Source organism: Oncorhynchus nerka, linkage group LG24, assembly GCF_034236695.1.
Source record: "Oncorhynchus nerka isolate Pitt River linkage group LG24, Oner_Uvic_2.0, whole genome shotgun sequence".
Classification (NCBI taxonomy): Eukaryota; Metazoa; Chordata; class Actinopteri; order Salmoniformes; family Salmonidae; genus Oncorhynchus; species Oncorhynchus nerka.
The window spans coordinates 100,455,924-100,481,180 of NC_088419.1; the positions used below are offsets into that span (position 1 = coordinate 100,455,924).

The 25,257-nt window shown below is 46.3% G+C and overlaps 1 protein-coding gene across 1 annotated transcript in view; it reads left to right on the forward strand.

Moving 5' to 3' along the window:
- Positions 1-1,444: 1,444 nt before the first annotated feature.
- jade3 (jade family PHD finger 3) overlaps positions 1,445-25,257 on the forward strand; it is a 109,257-nt gene continuing 85,444 nt past the window's right edge. The window contains exons 1-4 of the mRNA XM_065009404.1: positions 1,445-1,635; positions 17,914-17,972; positions 19,021-19,080; positions 21,971-22,053. Coding sequence (XP_064865476.1) covers positions 19,032-19,080; positions 21,971-22,053 — 132 coding nt within the window. The 5' untranslated portion in view covers positions 1,445-1,635; positions 17,914-17,972; positions 19,021-19,031. The remainder of the gene's footprint in view (positions 1,636-17,913; positions 17,973-19,020; positions 19,081-21,970; positions 22,054-25,257) is intronic.

Consider the following 25,257-nt stretch of genomic DNA (forward strand, 5'->3'; position numbering starts at 1 on the left):
GAGGCGTCACTACAGACCCTGGTTCGATTCCAGGCTGAATCACAACCGGCTGTGATTCGGAGTCCCATAGGGCGGCGCACAATTGACCCAGCATTGGCCGGGCTAGGCCTTCATTGTAAATAAGAATGTGTTCTTAACTGGCTTGCCTATTTAAATGAAGGTACAAATATATATATATATGGTATTTGGCTGATAATGGCCATAATCAGGTATAGTAAACAGAAATAAACTCAGCAAAAACAATGGGAACTTGCAGGTTCCTTGGTGGAAGAGTGAGGTTTATTTTTTTAACATCTCACAGCAAGAACTAGTAAATCTGGTGTAGTCCTTGTGGAGGAGATGCACTGCAGTATTTAATGCAGCTGGTGGCCACACCAGATACTGTTACTTTTGATTTTGAACCCCCCCTTTGTTCAGGGACACATTATTCCATTTCTGTTAGTCACATGTCTGTAGAACTTGTTCAATTTATGTCTCAGTTGTTGAATCTTGTTATGTTAATACAAATATTTACACATGTTAAGTTTGCTGAAAATAAACACAGTTGACAGTGAGATGACGTTTCTTTTTTTTGCTGAATTTATATGTTCGTTGGCTGACTGGCCATATCCAGATATAGTAAACAGATTTACAATATATAATCCACTTAAGACTTTCATCCTTCACATCTTGATTAAACTTAGTTTGTTGACATTTCTCTGCATTTGACAAACACTCACATGTTTGTGTCAGGAGCAAATTATTGTTGACTGAAACGGACACATACACTGAGTGGACAAAACATTAGGAACACCTTCCTACTGTTGAGTTGCACCTCCTCAATTCAGACTCTACAAGGTGTCGAAAGAGTTCCACAGGGATGTTGACTCCAATCCGTCCCACAGTTGTGTCAAGTTGTCTGGATGTCATTTGGGTGGTGGACCGTTGTTGATACACACGGGGAAAACGGTTGAGTGTGAAAAACCCAGCAACATTGCAATTCTTGAAACACTCAAAATGGGGTGCCTGGCACCTACTACTGTACCCTGTCCAAAGGCACTTACATATGTTGTCTTACCCATTCACCTTCTGAATGGCACACATACACAATCCATGTCTCAAGGCTTATAAAAAAAACTCTTTAAACTGTCTCCTCCCCTTCATCTACACTGATTGAAGTGGATTTAACAAGTGATGTCAATAAGGTATCATATTTTTCACCTGGTTAGTCTATGTAAAGACCTGATTTTCTTAATGTTTTGTATACTCAGTGTATTCCAAGTGTTTTATGTTATCAAAAAAAAATAACTCAGATATACAGTTCAATATATTTGACAGAATATCACCAGTTTAGTTCAGTACAGTAGCGCAGGCCAATGCTTTAACCAGAGACCGTAAATATAAATGAAATAGATTTTAAACCGAAGTACTGTGTTGACCATACAGCCCCAAGCCAGGCGGAGTCTATGACCCAGCGGACAGGGTGGTACAATAGCCCCGTTATGCCGTAATGCGGAGAGCTTGCTGCTAACTCTGGGAAATACTGTCCCCCAAAAAATACCGTTTTACTAAGAGTCTGCGGTGTTTTATATGTGAGGAATTGGGTGATAGAAATCACGAGTCTCAATAAGCTGCGGCATTTACCGCTGCCCCAAGGTAAGGTCGCTGAACTATCTTCTCGTTGTGTGCCGAGCCTGCTTGCCATATGGTTCAGCCAGGCTCTATGGCCTGCTAACTAGATAACTTCCTCCTCTCTCATGGAGATTTTTCACCCTCGTATGGCACAAATTATTAATGTGATACGCGGTCACATCGATACTCTAATGGATTAACGTCTGAATTAATTGAGACATTGAGAAATGCCGCTAGGAGCTAAAATGGAGTGATATTTTAGGCATTGCAAGTAGCCGGAGTGGTGGTGTTGGTGGCGGCGCCGTTTGATTTCAGACACCGCGGTGCTGTAGTCCACGTCATGAAGCGAGGCCTGAGCTTGGCGCCGCCAGTGTTTTGTCCCGGTCTGGGTGTGTGTGGTTTGTCCCGGTCTGGGTGTGTGTGGTTTGTCCCAGTCTGGATGTGTGTGGTTTGTCCCAGTCTGGGTGTGTGTGGTTTGTCCCAGTCTGGGTGTGTGTGGTTTGTCCCAGTCTGGATGTGTGTGGTTTGTCCCGGTCTGGATGTGTGTGGTTTGTCCCGGTCTGGATGTGTGTGGTTTGTCCCGGTCTGGATGTGTGTGGTTTGTCCCGGTCTGGATGTGTGTGGTTTGTCCCGGTCTGGATGTGTGTGGTTTGTCCCGGTCTGGATGTGTGTGGTTTGTCCCAGTTTGTCCCAGTCTGGATGTGTGTGGTTTGTCCCAGTCTGGATGTGTGTGGTTTGTCCCAGTTTGTCCCAGTCTGGATGTGTGTGGTTTGTCCCAGTTTGTCCCAGTCTGGATGTGTGTGGTTTGTCCCAGTCTGGATGTGTGTGGTTTGTCCCAGTCTGGATGTGTGTGGTTTGTCCCAGTCTGGATGTGTGTGGTTTGTCCCAGTCTGGGTGTGTGTGGTTTGTCCCAGTTTGTCCCAGTCTGGATGTGTGTGGTTTGTCCCAGTTTGTCCCAGTCTGGGTGTGTGTGGTTTGTCCCAGTTTGTCCCAGTCTGGGTGTGTGTGGTTTGTCCCAGTCTGGGTGTGTGTGGTTTGTCCCAGTCTGGATGTGTGTGGTTTGTCCCAGTCTGGATGTGTGTGGTTTGTCCCAGTCTGGGTGTGTGTGGTTTGTCCCAGTTTGTCCCAGTCTGGGTGTGTGTGGTTTGTCCCAGTCTGGGTGTGTGTGGTTTGTCCCAGTCTGGGTGTGTGTGGTTTGTCCCAGTCTGGGTGTGTGTGGTTTGCCCCAGTCTGGGTGTGTGTGGTTTGTCCCAGTTTGTCCCAGTCTGGGTGTGTGTGGTTTGTCCCAGTCTGGGTGTGTGTGGTTTGTCCCAGTCTGGGTGTGTGTGGTTTGTCCCAGTTTGTCCCAGTTTGCCCCAGTCTGGGTGTGTGTGGTTTGTCCCAGTTTGTCCCAGTCTGTAGTTTTGGTCTAGCTATATGCAATATGCATTGTTTTACAGAATCTATATGTTGAGTGACAGGGGCCGGGGTCTGTTGATTAGCTTCAGGAAACTGGTCATTTGTGGAGGTAAATGTAGGAGATAGTGGATTTGTCGTTCTTATTTACATACTGGGATTCCATATTACTGTTAGCTAGTTATATATCAAATTGGGTTAGCCTATGCTTAGACTTGTTAGTTGATGGTGAATAACGTAGTAAGTTAGACAACGCGTCCTGCCATAGTTATAAGAACAAAACAAAATGATTTCATGCACTTTATTCTCATGAAAATAACTTTCCTTTTTCGTAAATGAGCGTAGTTAATCTCTGGAACTGGAGTAGCAAATATATTTATAACTAACCCAATATAGACCGTAACTTGTCGTTTACGATTGGAGTAAATGAACAAGCACGGATGTAGGCAGAGCCAAGCAGGAGCTAGTGAGATCCTATTTGCGCTTTCTAGCATTGGTTTGCATATTTCCGTTAGGGAACGCCTACTTTGAAGTGAGCCTGTGTAATCCTTCTGTTTGCCCTGGCTTTCCTTCTAAACAATGTCATTTAAAAAAAACCTTTGACATAGGGTAAAGTCTACAAAATGCAGTCCACTCCGTTTGTTACAGTTTCTAGTTTTGGAAACCGGAAACCGTTATGGAGATCAAATGTTTACTCTATGAGGAAATGTGTTGCAGAACGGCCATCTTGCTCAATCTCCTCCCACTGCCGGTCACTGGACTTCCTCTCATCACCATATTTGGTAGTGAGTGTGAACGCCAACCGGATGTCTCACATTTATACATTCGGTGAAACATCTGGCTCATTGTTCTGTCTGTGGAAGTAGTGTCAGAGGAATTCTGGAGGAAACTAACTAAACGTTAAGCAGATTGAACTTCTTTAGGAAAACCTCATCTAATGTTGTATAAACAAACATCATTATGTTGTCGAGTCCCGGGTATTTATTTCCAAGCTATAGCACACAATATTTTACATACAGCAGGTTTTTAAAGGACCAAGGAGTTTGAATTGCTTCATGTTTTCATTTTTTGCCATGGAAAAAATATTGCGATTATTGGTATCATCCTGGCCCTACTAATGGTATACAGCTACGAACAGAATTTACTTTTCTAGAGTTCCTTTAAATTAGTTAATTTATTTTTATTTTTATAGGGGTAGAATAGCGGAAGCTTGAGAAAGCCACTTTCTCGCAGATGGTACTTCAGGTGTGGACCTTAGTAACAATATGATTTTTTGGGGTTAAGTTTACAAGGTTATTGAGCAGATGTTCAGGATCAGGGTCAAGCACAATGTTTACAATCCAAGTAGAGTGAAGACAAACTGGTGTAAAGTAGGTTCTATGAAGAAATGGAGTTGTTTGCTTATGGAGTTGCATTTGGGGTTAGACTCGTTGGCATATAGAAGCCCATTCTTCCTCATCTATGTCCAATGTCTCTCTCCCAAACAGGTTTCAACATCGATAAGATGAGGAACTTCTGTCAAATAAAATAGAATATATGTCGGAGATTAAACCTCTCCCAACAGTAGGATTCGTAAATAGATTTAAAAAAAAAATCTTCAGTCATTTGAAAACGTAGTTAATTGACTCCTATGAAGTGTCTAAGATGTAGGTAAAAAAACAAATCTTTGTTGAGAAAGTCAATCTCAGTTTTTATCTGTTGGAACGATTTAAGAGTGTCCTGAGTAAATAAAGGCTTAAGGTCAGCAATCATCTTCTTCTTCTAGTCCAGAAGTCCAATACTCCTTATTTGGGGGGGGGGGGGGAATCTTGATTAAGGGCAAACGGTGACCAGAGTGATACATCGTCTGGAATCTGCAGGTACCTCTTTGCATGTTTCCAAGCTAAGAGTGTATTATGCACTGTTACAATTGTCAGATAAGGTCGGGATCTTTTCAATGCTGTTAAAATACATGATAAGGAAGCTAATGTGCTTGGGTGACAGGCTATTGATTCCATCCCAACCTAAATTGTGTGGTGTCTGTCTAGGCACTCCAGTGTTAATCTGCAATATTGTAATTATTCGCATACCTCCTCATGCCTTTTGCACACATTGTATATAGACTCCCCCTTTTTTTCTCTACTGTGTTATTGACTTGTTAATTGTTTACTCCATGTGTAACTCTGTGTTGTCTGTTCACACTGCTTTGCTTTATCTTGGCCAGGTCGCAGTTGCAAATGAGAACTTGTTCTCAACTAGCCTACCTGGTTAAATAAAGGTGTTCTCAACTAGCCTACCTGGTTAAATAAAGGTGTTCTCAACTAGCCTACCTGGTTAAATAAAGGTGTTCTCAACTAGCCTACCTGGTTAAATAAAGGTGTTCTCAACTAGTCAACCTGGTTAAATAAAGGTGTTCTCAACTAGCCTACCTGGTTAAATAAAGGTGTTCTCAAATAGCCTACCTGGTTAAATAAAGGTGTTCTCAACTAGCCTACCTGGTTAAATAAAGGTGTTCTCAACTAGACTCCCTGGTTAAATAAAGGTGTTCTCAACTAGCCTACCTGGTTAAATAAAGGTGTTCTCAACTAGCCTACCTGGTTAAATAAAGGTGTTCTCAACTAGCCTACCTGGTTAAATAAAGGTGTTCTCAACTAGCCTACCTGGTTAAATAAAGGTGTTCTCAACTAGTCAACCTGGTTAAATAAAGGTGTTTCTCAACTAGCCTACCTGGTTAAATAAAGGTGTTCTCAAATAGCCTACCTGGTTAAATAAAGGTGTTCTCAACTAGCCTCCCTGGTTAAATAAAGGTGTTCTCAACTAGACTCCCTGGTTAAATAAAGGTGTTCTCAACTAGCCTACCTGGTTAAATAAAGGTGTTCTCAACTAGCCTACCTGGTTAAATAAAGGTGTTCTCAACTAGCCTACCTGGTTAAATAAAGGTGTTCTCAACTAGCCTACCTGGTTAAATAAAGGTGTTCTCAACTAGCCTACCTGGTTAAATAAAGGTGTTCTCAACTAGTCAACCTGGTTAAATAAAGGTGTTCTCAACTAGCCTACCTGGTTAAATAAAGGTGTTCTCAACTAGCCTACCTGGTTAAATAAAGGTGTTCTCAACTAGCCTCCCTGGTTAAATAAAGGTGTTCTCAACTAGCCTACCTGGTTAAATAAAGGTGTTCTCAACTAGCCTCCCTGGTTAAATAAAGGTGTTCTCAACTAGCCTCCCTGGTTAAATAAAGGTGTTCTCAACTGGCCTACCTGGTTAAATAAAGGTGTTCTCAACTAGCCTACCTGGTTAAATAAAGGTGTTCTCAACTAGCCTCCCTGGTTAAATAAAGGTGTTCTCAACTAGCCTACCTGGTTAAATAAAGGTGTTCTCAACTAGCCTACCTGGTTAAATAAAGGTGTTCTCAACTAGCCTACCTGGTTAAATAAAGGTGTTCTCAACTAGCCTACCTGGTTAAATAAAGGTGTTCTCAACTAGCCTACCTGGTTAAATAAAGGTGTTCTCAACTAGCCTACCTGGTTAAATAAAGGTGTTCTCAACTAGCCTACCTGGTTAAATAAAGGTGTTCTCAACTAGCCTACCTGGTTAAATAAAGGTGTTCTCAACTGGCCTACCTGGTTAAATAAAGGTGTTCTCAACTGGCCTCCCTGGTTAAATAAAGGTGTTCTCAACTGGCCTACCTGGTTAAATAAAGGTGTTCTCAACTAGCCTACCTGGTTAAATAAAGGTGTTCTCAACTAGCCTACCTGGTTAAATAAAGGTGTTCTCAACTAGCCTACCTGGTTAAATAAAGGTGTTCTCAACTGGCCTACCTGGTTAAATAAAGGTGTTCTCTACTAGCCTACCTGGTTAAATAAAGGTGTTCTCAACTAGCCTACCTGGTTAAATAAAGGTGTTCTCAACTAGCCTACCTGGTTAAATAAAGGTGTTCTCAACTAGCCTACCTGGTTAAATAAAGGTGTTCTCAACTAGCCTACCTGGTTAAATAAAGGTGTTCTCAACTGGCTTACCTGGTTAAATAAAGGTGTTCTCAACTGGCCTACCTGGTTAAATAAAGGTGTTCTCAACTGGCTTACCTGGTTAAATAAAGGTGTTCTCAACTAGCCTACCTGGTTAAATAAAGGTGTTCTCAACTGGCTTACCTGGTTAAATAAAGGTGTTCTCAACTGGCCTACCTGGTTAAATAAAGGTGTTCTCAACTGGCCTACCTGGTTAAATAAAGGTGTTCTCAACTAGCCTACCTGGTTAAATAAAGGTGTTCTCAACTAGCCTACCTGGTTAAATAAAGGTGTTCTCAACTAGCCTACCTGGTTAAATAAAGGTGTTCTCAACTGGCCTACCTGGTTAAATAAAGGTGTTCTCAACTGGCCTACCTGGTTAAATAAAGGTGTTCTCAACTGGCCTACCTGGTTAAATAAAGGTGTTCTCAACTGGCCTACCTGGTTAAATAAAGGTGTTCTCAACTAGCCTACCTGGTTAAATAAAGGTGTTCTCAACTAGCCTACCTGGTTAAATAAAGGTGTTCTCAACTAGCCTACCTGGTTAAATAAAGGTGTTCTCAACTAGCCTACCTGGTTAAATAAAGGTGTTCTCAACTAGCCTACCTGGTTAAATAAAGGTGTTCTCAACTAGCCTACCTGGTTAAATAAAGGTGTTCTCAACTGGCCTACCTGGTTAAATAAAGGTGTTCTCAACTGGCCTACCTGGTTAAATAAAGGTGTTCTCAACTGGCCTACCTGGTTAAATAAAGGTGTTCTCAACTGGCCTACCTGGTTAAATAAAGGTGTTCTCAACTGGCCTACCTGGTTAAATAAAGGTGTTCTCAACTGGCCTACCTGGTTAAATAAAGGTGTTCTCAACTGGCCTACCTGGTTAAATAAAGGTGTTCTCAACTGGCCTACCTGGTTAAATAAAGGTGTTCTCAACTAGCCTACCTGGTTAAATAAAGGTGTTCTCAACTAGCCTACCTGGTTAAATAAAGGTGTTCTCAACTAGCCTACCTTGTTAAATAAAGGTGTTCTCAACTAGCCTACCTGGTTAAATAAAGGTGTTCTCAACTGGCCTACCTGGTTAAATAAAGGTGTTCTCAACTGGCCTCCCTGGTTAAATAAAGGTGTTCTCAACTAGCCTACCTGGTTAAATAAAGGTGTTCTCAACTAGCCTACCTGGTTAAATAAAGGTGTTCTCAACTAGCCTACCTGGTTAAATAAAGGTGAAATAAAATAAAATAAAAAAATCATGTGCAGACCAGTAATATAGTTGTGGTTTTGGCAAAGTGATCCCTGCTAAATCCTTAGGTTAATAGGTTTCTTATTGTTCCAGATCTATTTAGATTGGCATTCATTTTTTGGCAAAAGGACTGCGATAGATGATAGATGATAGATGGCAGGGGATATTAGGGAGTAGATCATTTAGCCGATAAAGGATATTCATCCTGCCAAAAAGAGTTTGGTCGGGTGACCAGTTAATCAGGTCCTGTTTAATCTTCGTTAGCCAAAAGGCATATCATTTGAAGTGAACAGGTTATTAAGATTTGGAGCAACACAAGTATTTGAAACCGGTTTCCGTCTTTTGGAATGGAGATAACGTTTCTAAGTTGATTGTGGACGGGATGCCTGGTTGCTTAGTATGACAACTGCTCGAGCCTCCGACCGCAAGGCACTACAGAGGGGAGTGCATACGGCCCAGTACATCACTGGGGCCAAGCTTCCTGCCAGGACCTCTATACCAGGCAGTGTCAGAGGAAGGCCCTAAAAATGGTCTGAGACTCCAGCCACCCCAGTCATAGACTGTTCTCTCTGCTACCGCATGGCAAGCGGTACCGGAGCACCAAGTCTAGGTCCAAGAGGCTTCTTAACAGCTTCTACCCCCAAGTCATAAGACTCCTGAACATCTAATCAGATGGCTACCCAGACTCTTTGCATTGCCCCCCTCCCCCCTCTTCCACTCTGCTGCTACTCTCTGTTATTATCTATGCATAGTCACTTTATTAACTCTACCTACTAGAGGTCGACCGATTAGGATTTTTCAACGCCGATACCGATTATTGGAGGACCAAAAAAAGCAGATTTTATAAATATTTATTATTTGTTATAATGACAATTACAACAATACTGAATGAACACTTATTTTAACTTAATATAATACATCAATTAAATCTATTTAGCCTCAAATAAATAATGAAACATTCGTGGGGAAGATACAGAGTATCACCACTCAAGGAGGTCGTGGGGAAGGCACAGAGTATCACCACCAGAGTATCACCACTAAGGGAGGTCGTATAGGCGTGGGGAAGGCACAGAGAGTATCACCACTAATTTTGGTTTAAATAATGCAAAAACAAAGTGTTGGAGAAGAAAGTAAAAGTGCAATATGTGCCATGTAAGAAAGCTAACGTTTAAGTTCCTTGCTCAGAACATGAGAACATATGAAAGCTGGTGGTTCCTTTTAACATATCAAATCAAACATGAGTCTTCAATATTCCCAGCTGGTGAGTATCACCACTAAGGGAGGTCGTGGGGAAGGCTCAGAGTATCACCACTAAGGGAGGTCGTGGGGAAGGCTCAGAGTATCACCACTAAGGGAGGTCGTGGGGAAGATACAGAGTATCACCACTAAGGGAGGCCGTGGGGAAGGCACAGAGTATCACCACTAAGGGAGGTCGTGGGGAAGATACAGAGTATCACCACTAAGGGAGGCCGTGGGGAAGGCACAGAGTATCACCACTAAGGGAGGCCGTGGGGAAGGCACAGAGTATCACCACTAAGGGAGGTCGTGGGGAAGATACAGAGTATCACCACTAAGGGAGGCCGTGGGGAAGGCACAGAGTATCACCACTAAGGGAGGCCGTGGGGAAGGCACAGAGTATCACCACTAAGGGAGGCCGTGGGGAAGGCACAGAGTATCACCACTAAGGGAGGCCGTGGGGAAGATACAGAGTATCACCACTCAGGGAGGCCGTGGGGAAGGCACAGAGTATCACCACTAAGGGAGGTCGTGGGGAAGGCACAGAGTATCACCACTAAGGGAGGTCGTGGGGAAGGCTCAGAGTATCACCACTAAAGGAGGTCGTGGGGAAGGCACAGAGTATCACCACTAAGGGAGGTCGTGGGGAAGGCACAGAGTATCACCACTAAGGGAGGTCGTGGGGAAGGCACAGAGTATCACCACTAAGGGAGGTCGTGGGGAAGGCACAGAGTATCACCACTAAGGGAGGTCATGGGGAAGGCACAGAGTATCACCACTAAGGGAGGTCGTGAGGAAGGCACAGAGTATCACCACTAAGGGAGGCCGTGGGGAAGGCACAGAGTATCACCACTAAGGGAGGTCATGGGGAAGGCACAGAGTATCACCACTAAGGGAGGTCGTGGGGAAGGCACAGAGTATCACCACTAAGGGAGGTCGTGGGGAAGATACAGAGTATCACCACTAAGGGAGGTCGTGGGGAAGGCACAGAGTATCACCACTAAGGGAGGTCATGGGGAAGGCACAGAGTATCACCACTAAGGGAGGTCGTGGGGAAGGCACAGAGTATCACCACTAATTATCGGTTGTTCTGGAAATTGTAGTTATGCTGTAGATGAGGGCAATACAGAAACTTCAACATGACACAAACGAGGAATCCTGTCGTATGACAAGCAACCACTCTAAAACATCCGTGTCACATCTCACAGCATATTAACAGGTTATAAAGTGGCTGAATTGTCAGTTTTGGTGCTGCTAGATTCATATTTGAGGTCACTGCCACAGACATGGAAGTTGGTGTGATTTAGTCCAGTCAGCAAAATGGGACTTTGTCCTGTATTTCTTGGCTTTCTTTGTACATGGTTTCGTCCACAAGCTAAAAGGTTGTTGTTCAATGTTAGTTTGGTTCTGCTGCTTCTACTGATAGCAGAGTGTCTGTCTACTACAAGTCACGTCCAACATCTCAGACATGTGACACCATTACCACGGTAACCTCCCGCCCTTAAAGGGGCAGCTGAACATTTAGTCTCTGATATTTTGATTAAAAGACTCTGGTCACATTAAATTGAGCAGTATACCACATTACTTCTTACTATCTCAGACATGTGACACCGTTACCACGGTAACCTCCCGCCCTTAAAGGGGCAGCTGAACATTTAGTCTCTGATATTTTGATTAAAAGACTCTGGTCACATTAAATTGAGCAGTATACCACATTACTTCTTACTATCTCAGACATGTGACACCGTTACCACGGTAACCTCCCGCCCTTAAAGGGGCAGCTGAACATTTAGTCTCTGATATTTTGATTAAAAGACTCTGGTCACATTAAATTGAGCAGTATACCACATTACTTCTTACTATCTCAGACATGTGACACCGTTACCACGGTAACCTCCCGCCCTTAAAGGGGCAGCTGAACATTTAGTCTCTGATATTTTGATTAAAAGACTCTGGTCACATTAAATTGAGCATTATACCACATTACTTCTTACTAATACATTTCCTGTTTTAGAAACATTACAAAGCATGCTCATCTGGGGAGGGGGTTGATGTGATAATGGGGCAAACATATTTTGGCTGGTAAAAAGCCATAGGGCTTTGGTCTAAAGTCGTGCACTATATAGGGAATAGGGCTCTGGTCTAAAGTTGTGTACTATATAGGGAATAGGGCTCTGGTCTATAGTAGTGTACTATGTAGGGAATAGGGTTCTGGTCTATAGTAGTGCCACTATATAGGGAATAGGGCTCTGGTCAATAGTAGTACCACTATATAGGGAATAGGGCTCTGGTCTATAGTAGTGCACTATATAGGGAATAGGGCTCTGGTCTATACTAGTACCACTATATAGGGAATAGGGCTCTGGTCTATAGTAGTGCACTATATAGGGAATAGGGCTCTGGTCTATAGTAGTACCACTATATAGGGAATAGGGCTCTGGTCTATAGTAGTGTACTATGTAGGGAATAGGGTTCTGGTCTATAGTAGTGCCACTATATAGGGAATAGGGCTCTGGTCAATAGTAGTACCACTATATAGGGAATAGGGCTCTGGTCTATAGTAGTGCACTATATAGGGAATAGGGCTCTGGTCTATACTAGTACCACTATATAGGGAATAGGGCTCTGGTCTATACTAGTACCACTATATAGGGAATAGGGCTCTGGTCTATAGTAGTACCACTATATAGGGAATAGGGCTCTGGTCTATAGTAGTGCACTATATAGGGAATAGGGCTCTGGTCTATAGTAGTGCACTATATAGGGAATAGCCATTAGACACATCCCCCACCACTTCCATTGTCAGCAGTAGCAGTCTCTCTCCAAATAGGACGTGTCAGTAGCAGTCTCTCTCCAAATAGGACGTGTCAGTAGCAGTCTCTCTCCAAATAGGACGTGTCAGTAGCAGTCTCTCTCCAAATAGGACGTGTCAGTAGCAGTCTCTCTCCAAATAGGACGTGTCAGTAGCAGTCTCTCTCCAAATAGGACGTGTCAGTAGCAGTCTCTCTCCAAATAGGACGTGTCAGTAGCAGTCTCTCTCCAAATAGGACGTGTCAGTAGCAGTCTCTCTCCAAATAGGACGTGTCAGTAGCAGTCTCTCTCCAAATTGGACGTGTCAGTAGCAGTCTCTCTCCAAATAGGACGTGTCAGTCTCTCTCCAAATAGGACGTGTCAGTCTCTCTCCAAATAGGACGTGTCAGTCTCTCTCCAAATAGGACGCGTCAGTAGCAGTCTCTCTCCAAATAGGACGCGTCAGTAGCAGTCTCTCTCCAAATAGGACGTGTCAGTCTCTCTCCAAATAGGACGTGTCAGTCTCTCTCCAAATAGGACGTGTCAGTCTCTCTCCAAATAGGACGTGTCAGTAGCAGTCTCTCTCCAAATAGGACGCGTCAGTAGCAGTCTCTCTCCAAATAGGACGTGTCAGTAGCAGTGTCTCTCCAAATAGAACGTGTCAGTCTCTCTCCAAATAGGACGCGTCAGTAGCAGTCTCTCTCCAAATAGGACGTGTCAGTAGCAGTGTCTCTCCAAATAGGACGTGTCAGTAGCAGTCTCTCTCCAAATAGGACGTGTCAGTCTCTCTCCAAATAGGACGTGTCAGTAGCAGTGTCTCTCCAAATAGGACTTGTCAGTCTCTCTCCAAATAGGACGTGTCAGTAGCAGTCTCTCTCCAAATAGGACGTAGCAGTCTCTCTCCAAATAGGACGTAGCAGTCTCTCTCCAAATAGGACGCGTCAGTAGCAGTCTCTCTCCAAATAGGACGTGTCAGTAGCAGTCTCTCCAAATAGGACGTGTCAGTAGCAGTCTCTCTCCAAATAGGACGTGTCAGTAGCAGTCTCTCTCCAAATAGGACGCGTCAGTAGCAGTCTCTCTCCAAATAGGACGCGTCAGTAGCAGTCTCTCTCCAAATAGGACGTGTCAGTAGCAGTCTCACTCCAAATAGGACGTGTCAGTCTCTCTCCAAATAGTACGTGTTATTAACATGGTCAGGGGGACTAGGGTTAGTAACATGGTCAGGGGTACTAGGGGTGTTACAGTAGACCATATTACAGGGGTTAGTAACATGGTCAGGGGTACTAGGGTTAGTAACATGGTCAGGGGGACTAGGGGTGTTACAGTAGACCATATTACAGGGGTTAGTAACATGGTCAGGGGGACTAGGGTAAGTAACATGGTCAGGGGGACTAGGGTTAGTAACATGGTCAGGGGGACTAGGGGTGTTACAGTAGACCATATTACAGGGGTTAGTAACATGGTCAGGGGGACTAGGGGTGTTACAGTAGACCATATTACAGGGGTTACTAACATGGTCAGGGGGACTAGGGTTAGTAACATGGTCAGGGGGACTAGGGTTAGTAACATGGTCAGCTGTACTAGGGGTGTTACAGTAGACCATATTACAGGGGTTAGTAACATGGTCAGGGGTACTAGGGGTGTTACAGTAGACCATATTACAGGGGTTAGTGACATGGTCAGGGGGTCTAGGGTTAGTAACATGGTCAGGGGTACTAGGGGTGTTACAGTAGACCATATTACAGGGGTTAGTGACATGGTCAGGGGGACTAGGGGTGTTACAGTAGACCATATTACAGGGGTTAGTAACATGGTCAGGGGTACTAGGGGTGTTACAGTAGACCATATTACAGGGGTTACTGACATGGTCAGGGGGACTAGGGTTAGTAACATGGTCAGGGGGACTAGGGGTGTTACAGTAGACTATATTACAGGGGTTAGTAACATGGTCAGGGGTACTAGGGGTGTTACAGTAGACCATATTACAGGGGTTACTAACATGGTCAGGGGGACTAGGGTTAGTAACATGGTCAGGGGGGCTAGGGTTAGTAACATGGTCAGGGGTACTAGGGGTGTTACAGTAGACCATATTACAGGGGTTAGTAACATGGTCAGGGGACTAGGGTTAGTAACATGGTCAGGGGACTAGGGTGTTACAGTAGACCATATTACAGGGGTTAGTAACATGGTCAGGGGGACTAGGGTTAGTAACATGGTCAGGGGGACTAGGGTTAGTGACATGGTCAGGGGGACTAGGGTTAGTAACATGGTCAGGGGGACTAGGGTGTTACAGTAGACCATATTACAGGGGTTAGTAACATGGTCAGGGGGACTAGGGTTAGTAACATGGTCAGGGGGACTAGGGGTGTTACAGTAGACCATATTACAGGGGTTAGTAACATGGTCAGGGGGACTAGGGTTAGTAACATGGTCAGGGGGACTAGGGTTAGTAACATGGTCAGGGGGACTAGGGGTGTTACAGTAGACCATATTACAGGGGTTAGTAACATGGTCAGGGGGACTAGGGTTAGTGACATGGTCAGGGGGACTAGGGTTAGTAACATGGTCAGGGGCACTAGGGGTGTTACAGTAGACCATATTACAGGGGTTAGTAACATGGTCAGGGGGACTAGGATTAGTAACATGGTCAGGGGGACTAGGGTTAGTAACATGGTCAGGGGGACTAGGGTTAGTAACATGGTCAGGGGTACTAGGGTTAGTAACATGGTCAGGGGGACTAGGGTTAGTAACATGGTCAGGGGGACTAGGGTTAGTAACATGGTCAGGGGGTCTAGTGGTGTTACAGTAGACCATATTACAGGGGTTCGTTAGTCAGTCGGGTATCAGGGGTGTTACAGTAGACTAGTCAGTGACTGCAAGTTGCACTTTCACCAATGGTGAGTCCTGTGTTATTCAAGTTCATGAAATAACTATAGTATGAACACTCAACTAACAGTTTGAGCAATGTCTTTGGCAATGAACTGCCATGTCTTTGGCAATGAACTACCATGTCTTTGGCAATGAACTGCAATGTCTTTGGCAATGAACTGCCATGTCTTTGGCAATGAACTGCCATGTCTTTGGCAATGAACTGCCATGTCTTTGGCAATGAACTGCCATGTCTTTGGCAATGAACTGCCATGTCTTTGGCAATGAACTGCCATGTCTTTGGCAATGAACTGCCATGTCTTTGGCAATGAACTGCCATGTCTTTGGCAATAGATAGTGTTAAAGTACAATAGTGTTTCTCGTGTTGATGTACAATACCAGCAGGATCATATTGTCTAGTGGATCCAGCCCCCTACCAGCAGGATCATATTGTCTAGTGGTTCCAGCCCCCTACCAGCAGGATCATATTGTCTAGTGGTTCCAGCCCCCTACCAGCAGGATCATATTGTCTAGTGGTTCCAGCCCCCTACCAGCAGGATCATATTGTCTAGTGGTTCCAGCCCCCTACCAGCAGGATCATATTGTCTAGTGGTTCCAGCCCCTACCAGCAGGATCATATTGTCTAGTGGTTCCAGCCCCTACCAGCAGGATCATATTGTCTAGTGGTTCCAGCCCCTACCAGCAGGATCATATTGTCTAGTGGATCCAGCCCCTACCAGCAGGATCATATTGTCTAGTGGATCCAGCCCCTACCAGCAGGATCATATTGTCTAGTGGTTCCAGCCCCTACCAGCAGGATCATATTGTCTAGTGGTTCCAGCCCCTACCAGCAGGATCATATTGTCTAGTGGTTCCAGCCCCCTACCAGCAGGATCATATTGTCTAGTGGATCCAGCCCCTACCAGCAGGATCATATTGTCTAGTGGTTCCAGCCCCTACCAGCAGGATCATATTGTCTAGTGGTTCCAGCCCCTACCAGCAGGATCATATTGTCTAGTGGTTCCAGCCCCTACCAGCAGGATCATATTGTCTAGTGGTTCCAGCCCCTACCAGCAGGATCATATTGTCTAGTGGTTCCAGCCCCTACCAGCAGGATCATATTGTCTAGTGGTTCCAGCCCCTACCAGCAGGATCATATTGTCTAGTGGTTCCAGCCCCTACCAGCAGGATCATAATGTCTAGTGGTTCCAGCCCCTACCAGCAGGATCATATTGTCTAGTGGTTCCAGCCCCCTACCAGCAGGATCATATTGTCTAGTGGTTCCAGCCCCTACCAGCAGGATCATATTGTCTAGTGGATCCAGCCCCTACCAGCAGGATCATATTGTCTAGTGGTTCCAGCCCCTACCAGCAGGATCATATTGTCTAGTGGTTCCAGCCCCCTACCAGCAGGATCATATTGTCTAGTGGTTCCAGCCCCTACCAGCAGGATCATATTGTCTAGTGGTTCCAGCCCCTACCAGCAGGATCATATTGTCTAGTGGTTCCAGCCCCTACCAGCAGGATCATATTGTCTAGTGGTTCCAGCCCCCTACCAGCAGGATCATATTGTCTAGTGGTTCCAGCCCCCTACCAGCAGGATCATATTGTCTAGTGGTTCCAGCCCCCTACCAGCAGGATCATATTGTCTAGTGGTTCCAGCCCCCTACCAGCAGGATCATAATGTCTAGTGGTTCCAGCCCCCTACCAGCAGGATCATATTGTCTAGTGGTTCCAGCCCCTACCAGCAGGATCATATTGTCTAGTGGTTCCAGCCCCTACCAGCAGGATCATATTGTCTAGTGGTTCCAGCCCCTACCAGCAGGATCATATTGTCTAGTGGTTCCAGCCCCTACCAGCAGGATCATATTGTCTAGTGGTTCCAGCCCCCTACCAGCAGGATCATATTGTCTAGTGGATCCAGCCCCCTACCAGCAGGATCATATTGTCTAGTGGTTCCAGCCCCCTACCAGCAGGATCATATTGTCTAGTGGTTCCAGCCCCTACCAGCAGGATCATATTGTCTAGTGGTTCCAGCCCCTACCAGCAGGATCATATTGTCTAGTGGTTCCAGCCCCTACCAGCAGGATCATATTGTCTAGTGGTTCCAGCCCCTACCAGCAGGATCATATTGTCTAGTGGTTCCAGCCCCCTACCAGCAGGATCATATTGTCTAGTGGTTCCAGCCCCCTACCAGCAGGATCATATTGTCTAGTGGTTCCAGCCCCCAACCAGCAGGATCATATTGTCTAGTGGTTCCAGCCCCCTACCAGCAGGATCATATTGTCTAGTGGTTCCAGCCCCCTACCAGCAGGATCATATTGTCTAGTGGATCCAGCCCCCTACCAGCAGGATCATATTGTCTAGTGGTTCCATTGACTGGGTTCTCCTACCCACAGCTATTGACAGGGTTCTCCTACCCACAGCTATTGACAGGGTTCTCCTACCCAAAGCTATTGACAGGGTTCTCCTACCCACAGTTATTGACAGGGTTCTCCTACCCACAGCTATTGACTGGGTTCTCCTACCCACAGCTATTGACTGGGTTCTCCTACCCACAGCTATTGACTGGGTTCTCCTACCCACAGCTATTGACAGGGTTCTCCTACCCACAGCTATTGACAGGGTTCTCCTACCCACAGCTATTGACAGGGTTCTCCTACCCACAGCTATTGACAGGGTTCTCCTACCCACAGCTATTGACAGGGTTCTCCTACCCACAGCTATTGACTGGGTTCTCCTACCCACAGCTATTCCATCTATGGACTCATAATGACATGAGCTGTTGTTATCTGTCTACAGGGATGAGAGGAGGTTGGTTGGAGTGCACCAGAGGAAGACTTTGTGACGTGACATTTATGGTGAGTTTTCTCCGTGCTGCTTGCTGATTGGTCAGCATCAAGTACTTATCTCTGTCCTCCTCCCAGTTAGGGGGAGTGGTGAGCTCTACAGCAGACTCGCACAACTCAATCGCTGGTTGAAAACTGTTTTCTGCCCTCTCCCAAAATATAGAATTTTGTAGATAACTGGCCACAGTGTGTCCTCTGGAAAATGTGTTAGCCGTTGGGGGGGTCCCCCTGTTTTTGGGGTCCCCCCCCACAAAAAAACATGTTTACATTTTGAAAAGCTTGGTTCTGGTGACCTTTTTTAAAAACAAAACTAAATACCCATCTAAAATATAATTTCCACACCCAGAAATGAGCTCAGTAACATATTGGTAAAGTGATTAAAGTACACAGAATGTCATTTAAGGGTGAGTGCTTACAACTATCTAAAGAAACACAAGAGACCTTCTTTCTGAAATTAAAATGTTTATTTTGACAAAATGAACAGAGGAGCATTTGACTGAACACCCAATTAAAGCCCACTAAATCATGTTCATCATAAACGGAGGGCATTGAAAATCTCTCGAGACAAAAACCTCGTTCTGACATAGTTTACAGCCTTTTGACAGAGCACTTTGTTTTTCTGGGCTTTCAGAAAAAGAAGTCAAATGTATCACCCCTTACAGCTCCCAGATATAAAGAAGATGGTATGAACGATGTTATTGGATAGGATGGAAGTTCTTTAGTCTCCCGTTGGGCTCATATATAGTTATTCTACGTCTCATTGCTCAGCTTCTCGTGCCTCTTCTCGTGCCTCTTCTCGTGCCTCTTCTCGTGCCTCTTCTCGTGCCTCTTCTCATGCCTCTTCTCATGCCTCGTGCCTCTTCTCGTGCCTCTTCTCGTGCCTCTTCTCATGCCTCTTCTCATGCCTCTTCTCATGCCTCTTCTCATGCCTCTTCTCATGCCTCGTGCCTCTTCTCGTGCCTCTTCTCATGCCTCGTGCCTCTTCTCATGCCTCCTCTCGTGCCTCTTCTCATGCCTCATGCCTCTTCTCATGCCTCTTCTCGTGCCTCTCCCCCTGTAGGATACGTCAGGATGAAACGGCTCAGGTCTTCAAGCAGCAGTGACAGTTCTGACAATGAGAGTGAGTTCACTTTCTGCATAAACTTCATGACTTAAAACGACACGTGATTTGTTTTTTATACCTAGTACACAGTGCCTTCGGAAAGCATTAAGACCCCTAGTACACCGTGCCTTCGGAAAGCATTAAGACCCCTAGTACACAGTGCCTTCGGAAAGCATTAAGACCCCTAGTACACCGTGCCTTCGGAAAGCATTAAGACCCCTAGTACACAGTGCCTTCGGAAAGCATTAAGACCCCTAGTACACCGTGCCTTCGGAAAGCATTAAGACCCCTAGTACACCGTGCCTTCGGAAAGCATTAAGACCCCTAGTAAGACTAGTACCGTGCCTTCGGAAAGCATTAAGACCCCTAGTACACCGTGCCTTCGGAAAGCATTAAGACCCCTAGTACACAGTGCCTTCGGAAAGCATTAAGACCCCTAGTACACCGTGCCTTCGGAAAGCATTAAGACCCCTAGTACACAGTGCCTTCGGAAAGCATTAAGACCCCTAGTACACAGTGCCTTGCCGGAAAGCATTAAGACCCCTAGTACACAGTGCCTTCGGAAAGCATTAAGACCCCTAGTACACAGTGCCTTCGGAAAGCATTAAGACCCCTAGTACACCGTGCCTTCGGAAAGCATTAAGACCCCTAGTACACAGTGCCTTCGGAAAGCATTAAGACCCCTAGTACACCGTGCCTTCGGAAAGCATTAAGACCCCTAGTACACAGTGCCTTCGGAAAGCATTAAGACCCCTAGTACACCGTGCCTTCGGAAAGCATTAAGACCCCTAGTACACCGTGCCTTCGGAAAGCATTAAGACCCCTAGTACACCGTGCCTTCGGAAAGCATTAAGACCCCTAGTACACAGTGCCTTCGGAAAGCATTAAGACCCCTAGTACACAGTGCCTTCGGAAAGCATTAAGACCCCTGGACCTTTTCCACATTTTGTTACGTTACAGCCTTATTCAAAAATGCTGAGGAAATGTTATTTAATACAATCTACACACACTACCCCATAATAAAAAAGAGCGAACCAACTTTTTTGACATTTTGATTGGACTCCACCTGTAGTAAATTCAATTGATTGGACATGGTTTGGAAAGGCACACACCTGTCAAGGTCCCACAGTTGACAGTGCATGTCAGAGCAAAAACTAAGCCATGAGGTCGAAAGAATTGTCCATAGAGCTCAGAGAGGATTGTGTCGATGGACCAGATCTGGGCAAGGGTAACAAAACACTTCTGCAGCATTGAAGGTCCCCAAGAACACAGTGGCCTCCATCATTCAGCAGTATTGAAGGTCCCCAAGAACACAGGGGCCTCCATCATTCTGCAGTATTGAAGGTCCCCAAGAACACAGTGGCCTCCATCATTCTGCAGCATTGAAGGTCCCCAAGAACACAGTGGCCTCCATCATTCTGCAGTATTGAAGGTCCCCAAGAACACAGTGGCCTCCATCATTCTGCAGCATTGGAGGTCCCCAAGAACACCGTGGCCTCCATCATTCTGCAGCATTGAAGGTCCCCAAGAACACCGTGGCCTCCATCATTCTGCAGCATTGAAGGTCCCCAAGAACACCGTGGCCTCCAAATGGAAGTAGTTTGGAACCACCAAGACACTTCCTATAGCTGGCCGCCCAGGCAAACTGAGCAATCGGGAGAAGGACCTTGGTCAGGGAGGTGACCAAGAACCCGATGGTCACTCTGGAGCGCTGTCAGAGTTCATCTGTGGAGATGGTTGTCTTTTTGGAAGGTTCTCCCATCTCTGCAGCACTCTACCAATCAGGCCTTTATGGTAGTGTGGCCAGTTGGAAGCCACTCCTCAGTAAAAGGCACGACAGCCTGCTTGGAGTTTGCCAAAAGGCACCTAAAGACTTTCAGACCATGAGAAAAAATATTCTCTGGTCTGATGAAACCAAGATTGAAATCTTTGGCCAGAATGCCAAGTGTCACGTCTGGAGGAAACCAGGCACAATCCCTACGGTGAAGCATGGTGGTGGCAGCATCATGCTGTGGGGAGACTAGTCAGGATCAAGGGACAGATGAACGGAGCAAAGTACACAGAGATCCTTGATGAAAACATGCTCCAGAGCGCTTAAGACCTGAAACTGGGAGGCGAAGGTTCACCTTCTAACAGGACACCGACCTTAAGCACACATCAAAGACAATGCAGGAGGGGCTTCGGGAAAAGTCTCTGAATGTCCTTGAGTGGCCCAGACAGAACCCGATTTGAACCCGATCTAACATCTCTGGGGAGACCTGAAAATAGCTGTGCAGCGACGCTCCCCATCCAACCTGACAGAGCTTGAGAGGATCTGCAGAGAAGAATGGGAGGAACTCCCCAAATACAGGTGTGCCAAGTTATCTTCATACCCATGAAGAATGGAGGCTGTAATCGCTACTAAAGGTGCTTCAACAAAGTGCTGAGTAAAGGGTCTGAATACTTATGGAAATGTGATATTTCAGTTTATTTTATTTGATAAATTAGCAACAATTTCTAAAAACCTGTTTTTGTTTTGACATTATGGGGTATTGTGTGTAGATTGAAGAGGGATACATATTAATTTTAGAAAATGGCTGTAATGTAACAAAATCTGGAAAAAAGTCAAGGGGTCTGAATACTTTCCGAAGTGTTTGTTGCATGTTTTGCATTTTCATCTTGACAAAAAAAAACAGGTCAAACATGTACCAGGGTTGGCTCAATTTGAAACGAAGCCAGTCAATTCAGGAAGTTTTAAAATGTTTGAAATAAATAGCTACTACATTTCAGTTTATTGAAAATAAAGGACTTTTTTTTTTCGATTGAATTGTAATTTTAGTTTACTTCCTGAAATGACTGCCTCCAATTAGAATTGATCCCAACCCTGGTTCGTATGCCTTGTTCCTCTCTCAAACTCCTTTTCCTTCAGGTCCTTCCACCTCATTCTGCTCCTCTAACAAGTATGGAAGCAAACCTGGAACCCCTGCTCCCATGCCCAAGAAACCAGCAGAGGTACAGTAAGAGAAGGACACTGTTTCCTGTCTATAGGCTGGTTCTCAGGTTGTTCCCTGATGACAACTCCATAGGGCTCTGGTCAATAGTAGTGCACCCTAGGGTAGAATGTCTGTCAGCCTGTTGATACCCCTCTCCTCTCTCCCTAGGGTAGAATGTCTGTCAGCCTGTTGATACCCCCTCCTCTCTCCCTAGGGTAGAATGTCTGTCAGCCTGTTGATACCCCTCTCCTCCCTCCCTAGGGTAGAATGTCTGTCAGCCTGTTGATACCCCTCTCCCCCCTCCCTAGGGTAGAATGTCTGTCAGCCTGTTGATACCCCTCTCCTCTCTCCCTAGGGTAGAATGTCTGTCAGCCTGTTGATACCCCTCTCCCCCCTCCCTAGGGTAGAATGTCTCTGTCAGCCTGTTGATACCCCTCTCCCCCCTCCCTAGGGTAGAATGTCTGTCAGCCTGTTGATACCCCTCTCCTCTCTCCCTAGGGTAGAATGTCTCTGTCAGCCTGTTGATACCCCTCTCCTCCCTCCCTAGGGTAGAATGTCTGTCAGCTTGTTGATACCCCTCTCCTCCCTCCCTAGGGTAGAATGTCTGTCAGCCTGTTGATACCCCTCTCCTCTCTCCCTAGGGTAGAATGTCTCTGTCAGCCTGTTGATACCCCTCTCCCCCCTCCCTAGGGTAGAATGTCTGTCAGCCTGTTGATACCCCCTCCTCTCTCCCTAGGGTAGAATGTCTGTCAGCCTGTTGATACCCCTCTCCTCCCTCCCTAGGGTAGAATGTCTGTCAGCTTGTTGATACCCCTCTCCTCTCTCCCTAGGGTAGAATGTCTGTCAGCCTGTTGATACCCCTCTCCCTAGGGTAGAATGTCTGTCAGCCTGTTGATACCCCCTCTCCTCTCTCCCTAGGGTAGAATGTCTGTCAGCCTGTTGATACCCCTCTCCTCTCTCCCTAGGGTAGAATGTCTCTGTCAGCCTGTTGATACCCCTCTCCTCCCTCCCTAGGGTAGAATGTCTGTCAGCTTGTTGATACCCCTCTCCTCCCTCCCTAGGGTAGAATGTCTGTCAGCCTGTTGATACCCCTCTCCCCCCTCCCTAGGGTAGAATGTCTGTCAGCCTGTTGATACCCCCTCCTCTCTCCCTAGGGTAGAATGTCTGTCACCCTGTTGATACCCCTCTCCTCCCTCCCTAGGGTAGAATGTCTGTCAGCTTGTTGATACCCCTCTCCTCTCTCCCTAGGGTAGAATGTCTGTCAGCCTGTTGATACCCCTCTCCTCCCCCCCTAGGGTAGAATGTCTGTCAGCCTGTTGATACCCCTCTCCCTAGGGTAGAATGTCTGTCAGCCTGTTGATACCCCTCTCCCTAGGGTAGAATGTCTGTCAGCCTGTTGATACCCCTCTCCTCCCCCCTAGGGTAGAATGTCTCTGTCAGCCTGTTGATACCCCTCTCCTCCCCCCTAGGGTAGAATGTCTCTGTCAGCCTGTTGATACCCCCTCTCCGCTCTCCCTAGGGTAGAATGTCTGTCAGCCTGTTGATACCCCTCTCCTCCCCCCTAGGGTAGAATGTCTCTGTCAGCCTGTTGATACCCCTCTCCTCTCTCCCTAGGGTAGAATGTCTGTCAGCCTGTTGATACCCCTCTCCCCCCTCCCTAGGGTAGAATGTCTGTCAGCCTGTTGATACCCCCTCCTCTCTCCCTAGGGTAGAATGTCTGTCAGCCTGTTGATACCCCTCTCCTCCCTCCCTAGGGTAGAATGTCTGTCAGCTTGTTGATACCCCTCTCCTCTCTCCCTAGGGTAGAATGTCTGTCAGCCTGTTGATACCCCCTCTCCTCTCTCCCTAGGGTAGAATGTCTGTCAGCCTGTTGATACCCCTCTCCTCCCTCCCTAGGGTAGAATGTCTGTCAGCCTGTTGATACCCCTCTCCTCCCTCCCTAGGGTAGAATGTCTCTGTCAGCCTGTTGATACCCCTCTCCTCTCTCCCTAGGGTAGATGTCTGTCAGCCTGTTGATACCCCTCTCCTCCCTCCCTAGGGTAGAATGTCTCTGTCAGCCTGTTGATACCCCTCTCCCTAGGGTAGAATGTCTGTCAGCCTGTTGATACCCCTCTCCTCTCTCCCTAGGGTAGAATGTCTGTCAGCCTGTTGATACCCCTCTCCTCCCTCTCTAGGGTAGAATGTCTGTCAGCCTGTTGATACCCCTCTCCTCTCTCCCTAGGGTAGAATGTCTCTGTCAGCCTGTTGATACCCCTCTCCTCTCTCCCTAGGGTAGAATGTCTGTCAGCCTGTTGATACCCCTCTCCTCCCTCTCTAGGGTAGAATGTCTGTCAGCCTGTTGATACCCCTCTCCTCTCTCCCTAGGGTAGAATGTCTCTGTCAGCCTGTTGATACCCCCTCCTCTCTCCCTAGGGTAGAATGTCTGTCAGCCTGTTGATACCCCTCTCCTCTCTCCCTAGGGTAGAATGTCTCTGTCAGCCTGTTGATACCCCCTCCTCTCTCCCTAGGGTAGAATGTCTGTCATCCTGTTGATACCCCTCTCCTCTCTCCCTAGGGTAGAATGTCTCTGTCAGCCTCTTGATACCCCCCTCCTCTCTCCCTAGGGTAGAATGTCTGTCAGCCTGTTGATACCCCCTCTCCTCTCTCCCTAGGGTAGAATGTCTGTCAGCCTGTTGATACCCCTCTCCTCTCTCCCTAGGGTAGAATGTCTGTCAGCCTGTTGATACCCCTCTCCTCTCTCCCTAGGGTAGAATGTCTGTCAGCCTGTTGATACCCCCTCTCCTCCCTCCCTAGGGTAGAATGTCTGTCAGCCTGTTGATACCCCTCTCCCTAGGGTAGAATGTCTCTGTCAGCCTGTTGATACCCCTCTCCTCCCTCCCTAGGGTAGAATGTCTCTGTCAGCCTGTTGATACCCCTCTCCTCCCCCCTAGGGTAGAATGTCTCTGTCAGCCTGTTGATACCCCTCTCCCTAGGGTAGAATGTCTGTCAGCCTGTTGATACCCCTCTCCTCCCTCCCTAGGGTAGAATGTCTGTCAGCCTGTTGATACCCCTCTCCTCTCTCCCTAGGGTAGAATGTCTCTGTCAGCCTGTTGATACCCCTCTCCCTAGGGTAGAATGTCTCTGTCAGCCTGTTGATACCCCCTCTCCTCCCTCCCTAGGGTAGAATGTCTGTCAGCCTGTTGATACCCCTCTCCTCTCTCCCTAGGGTAGAATGTCTGTCAGC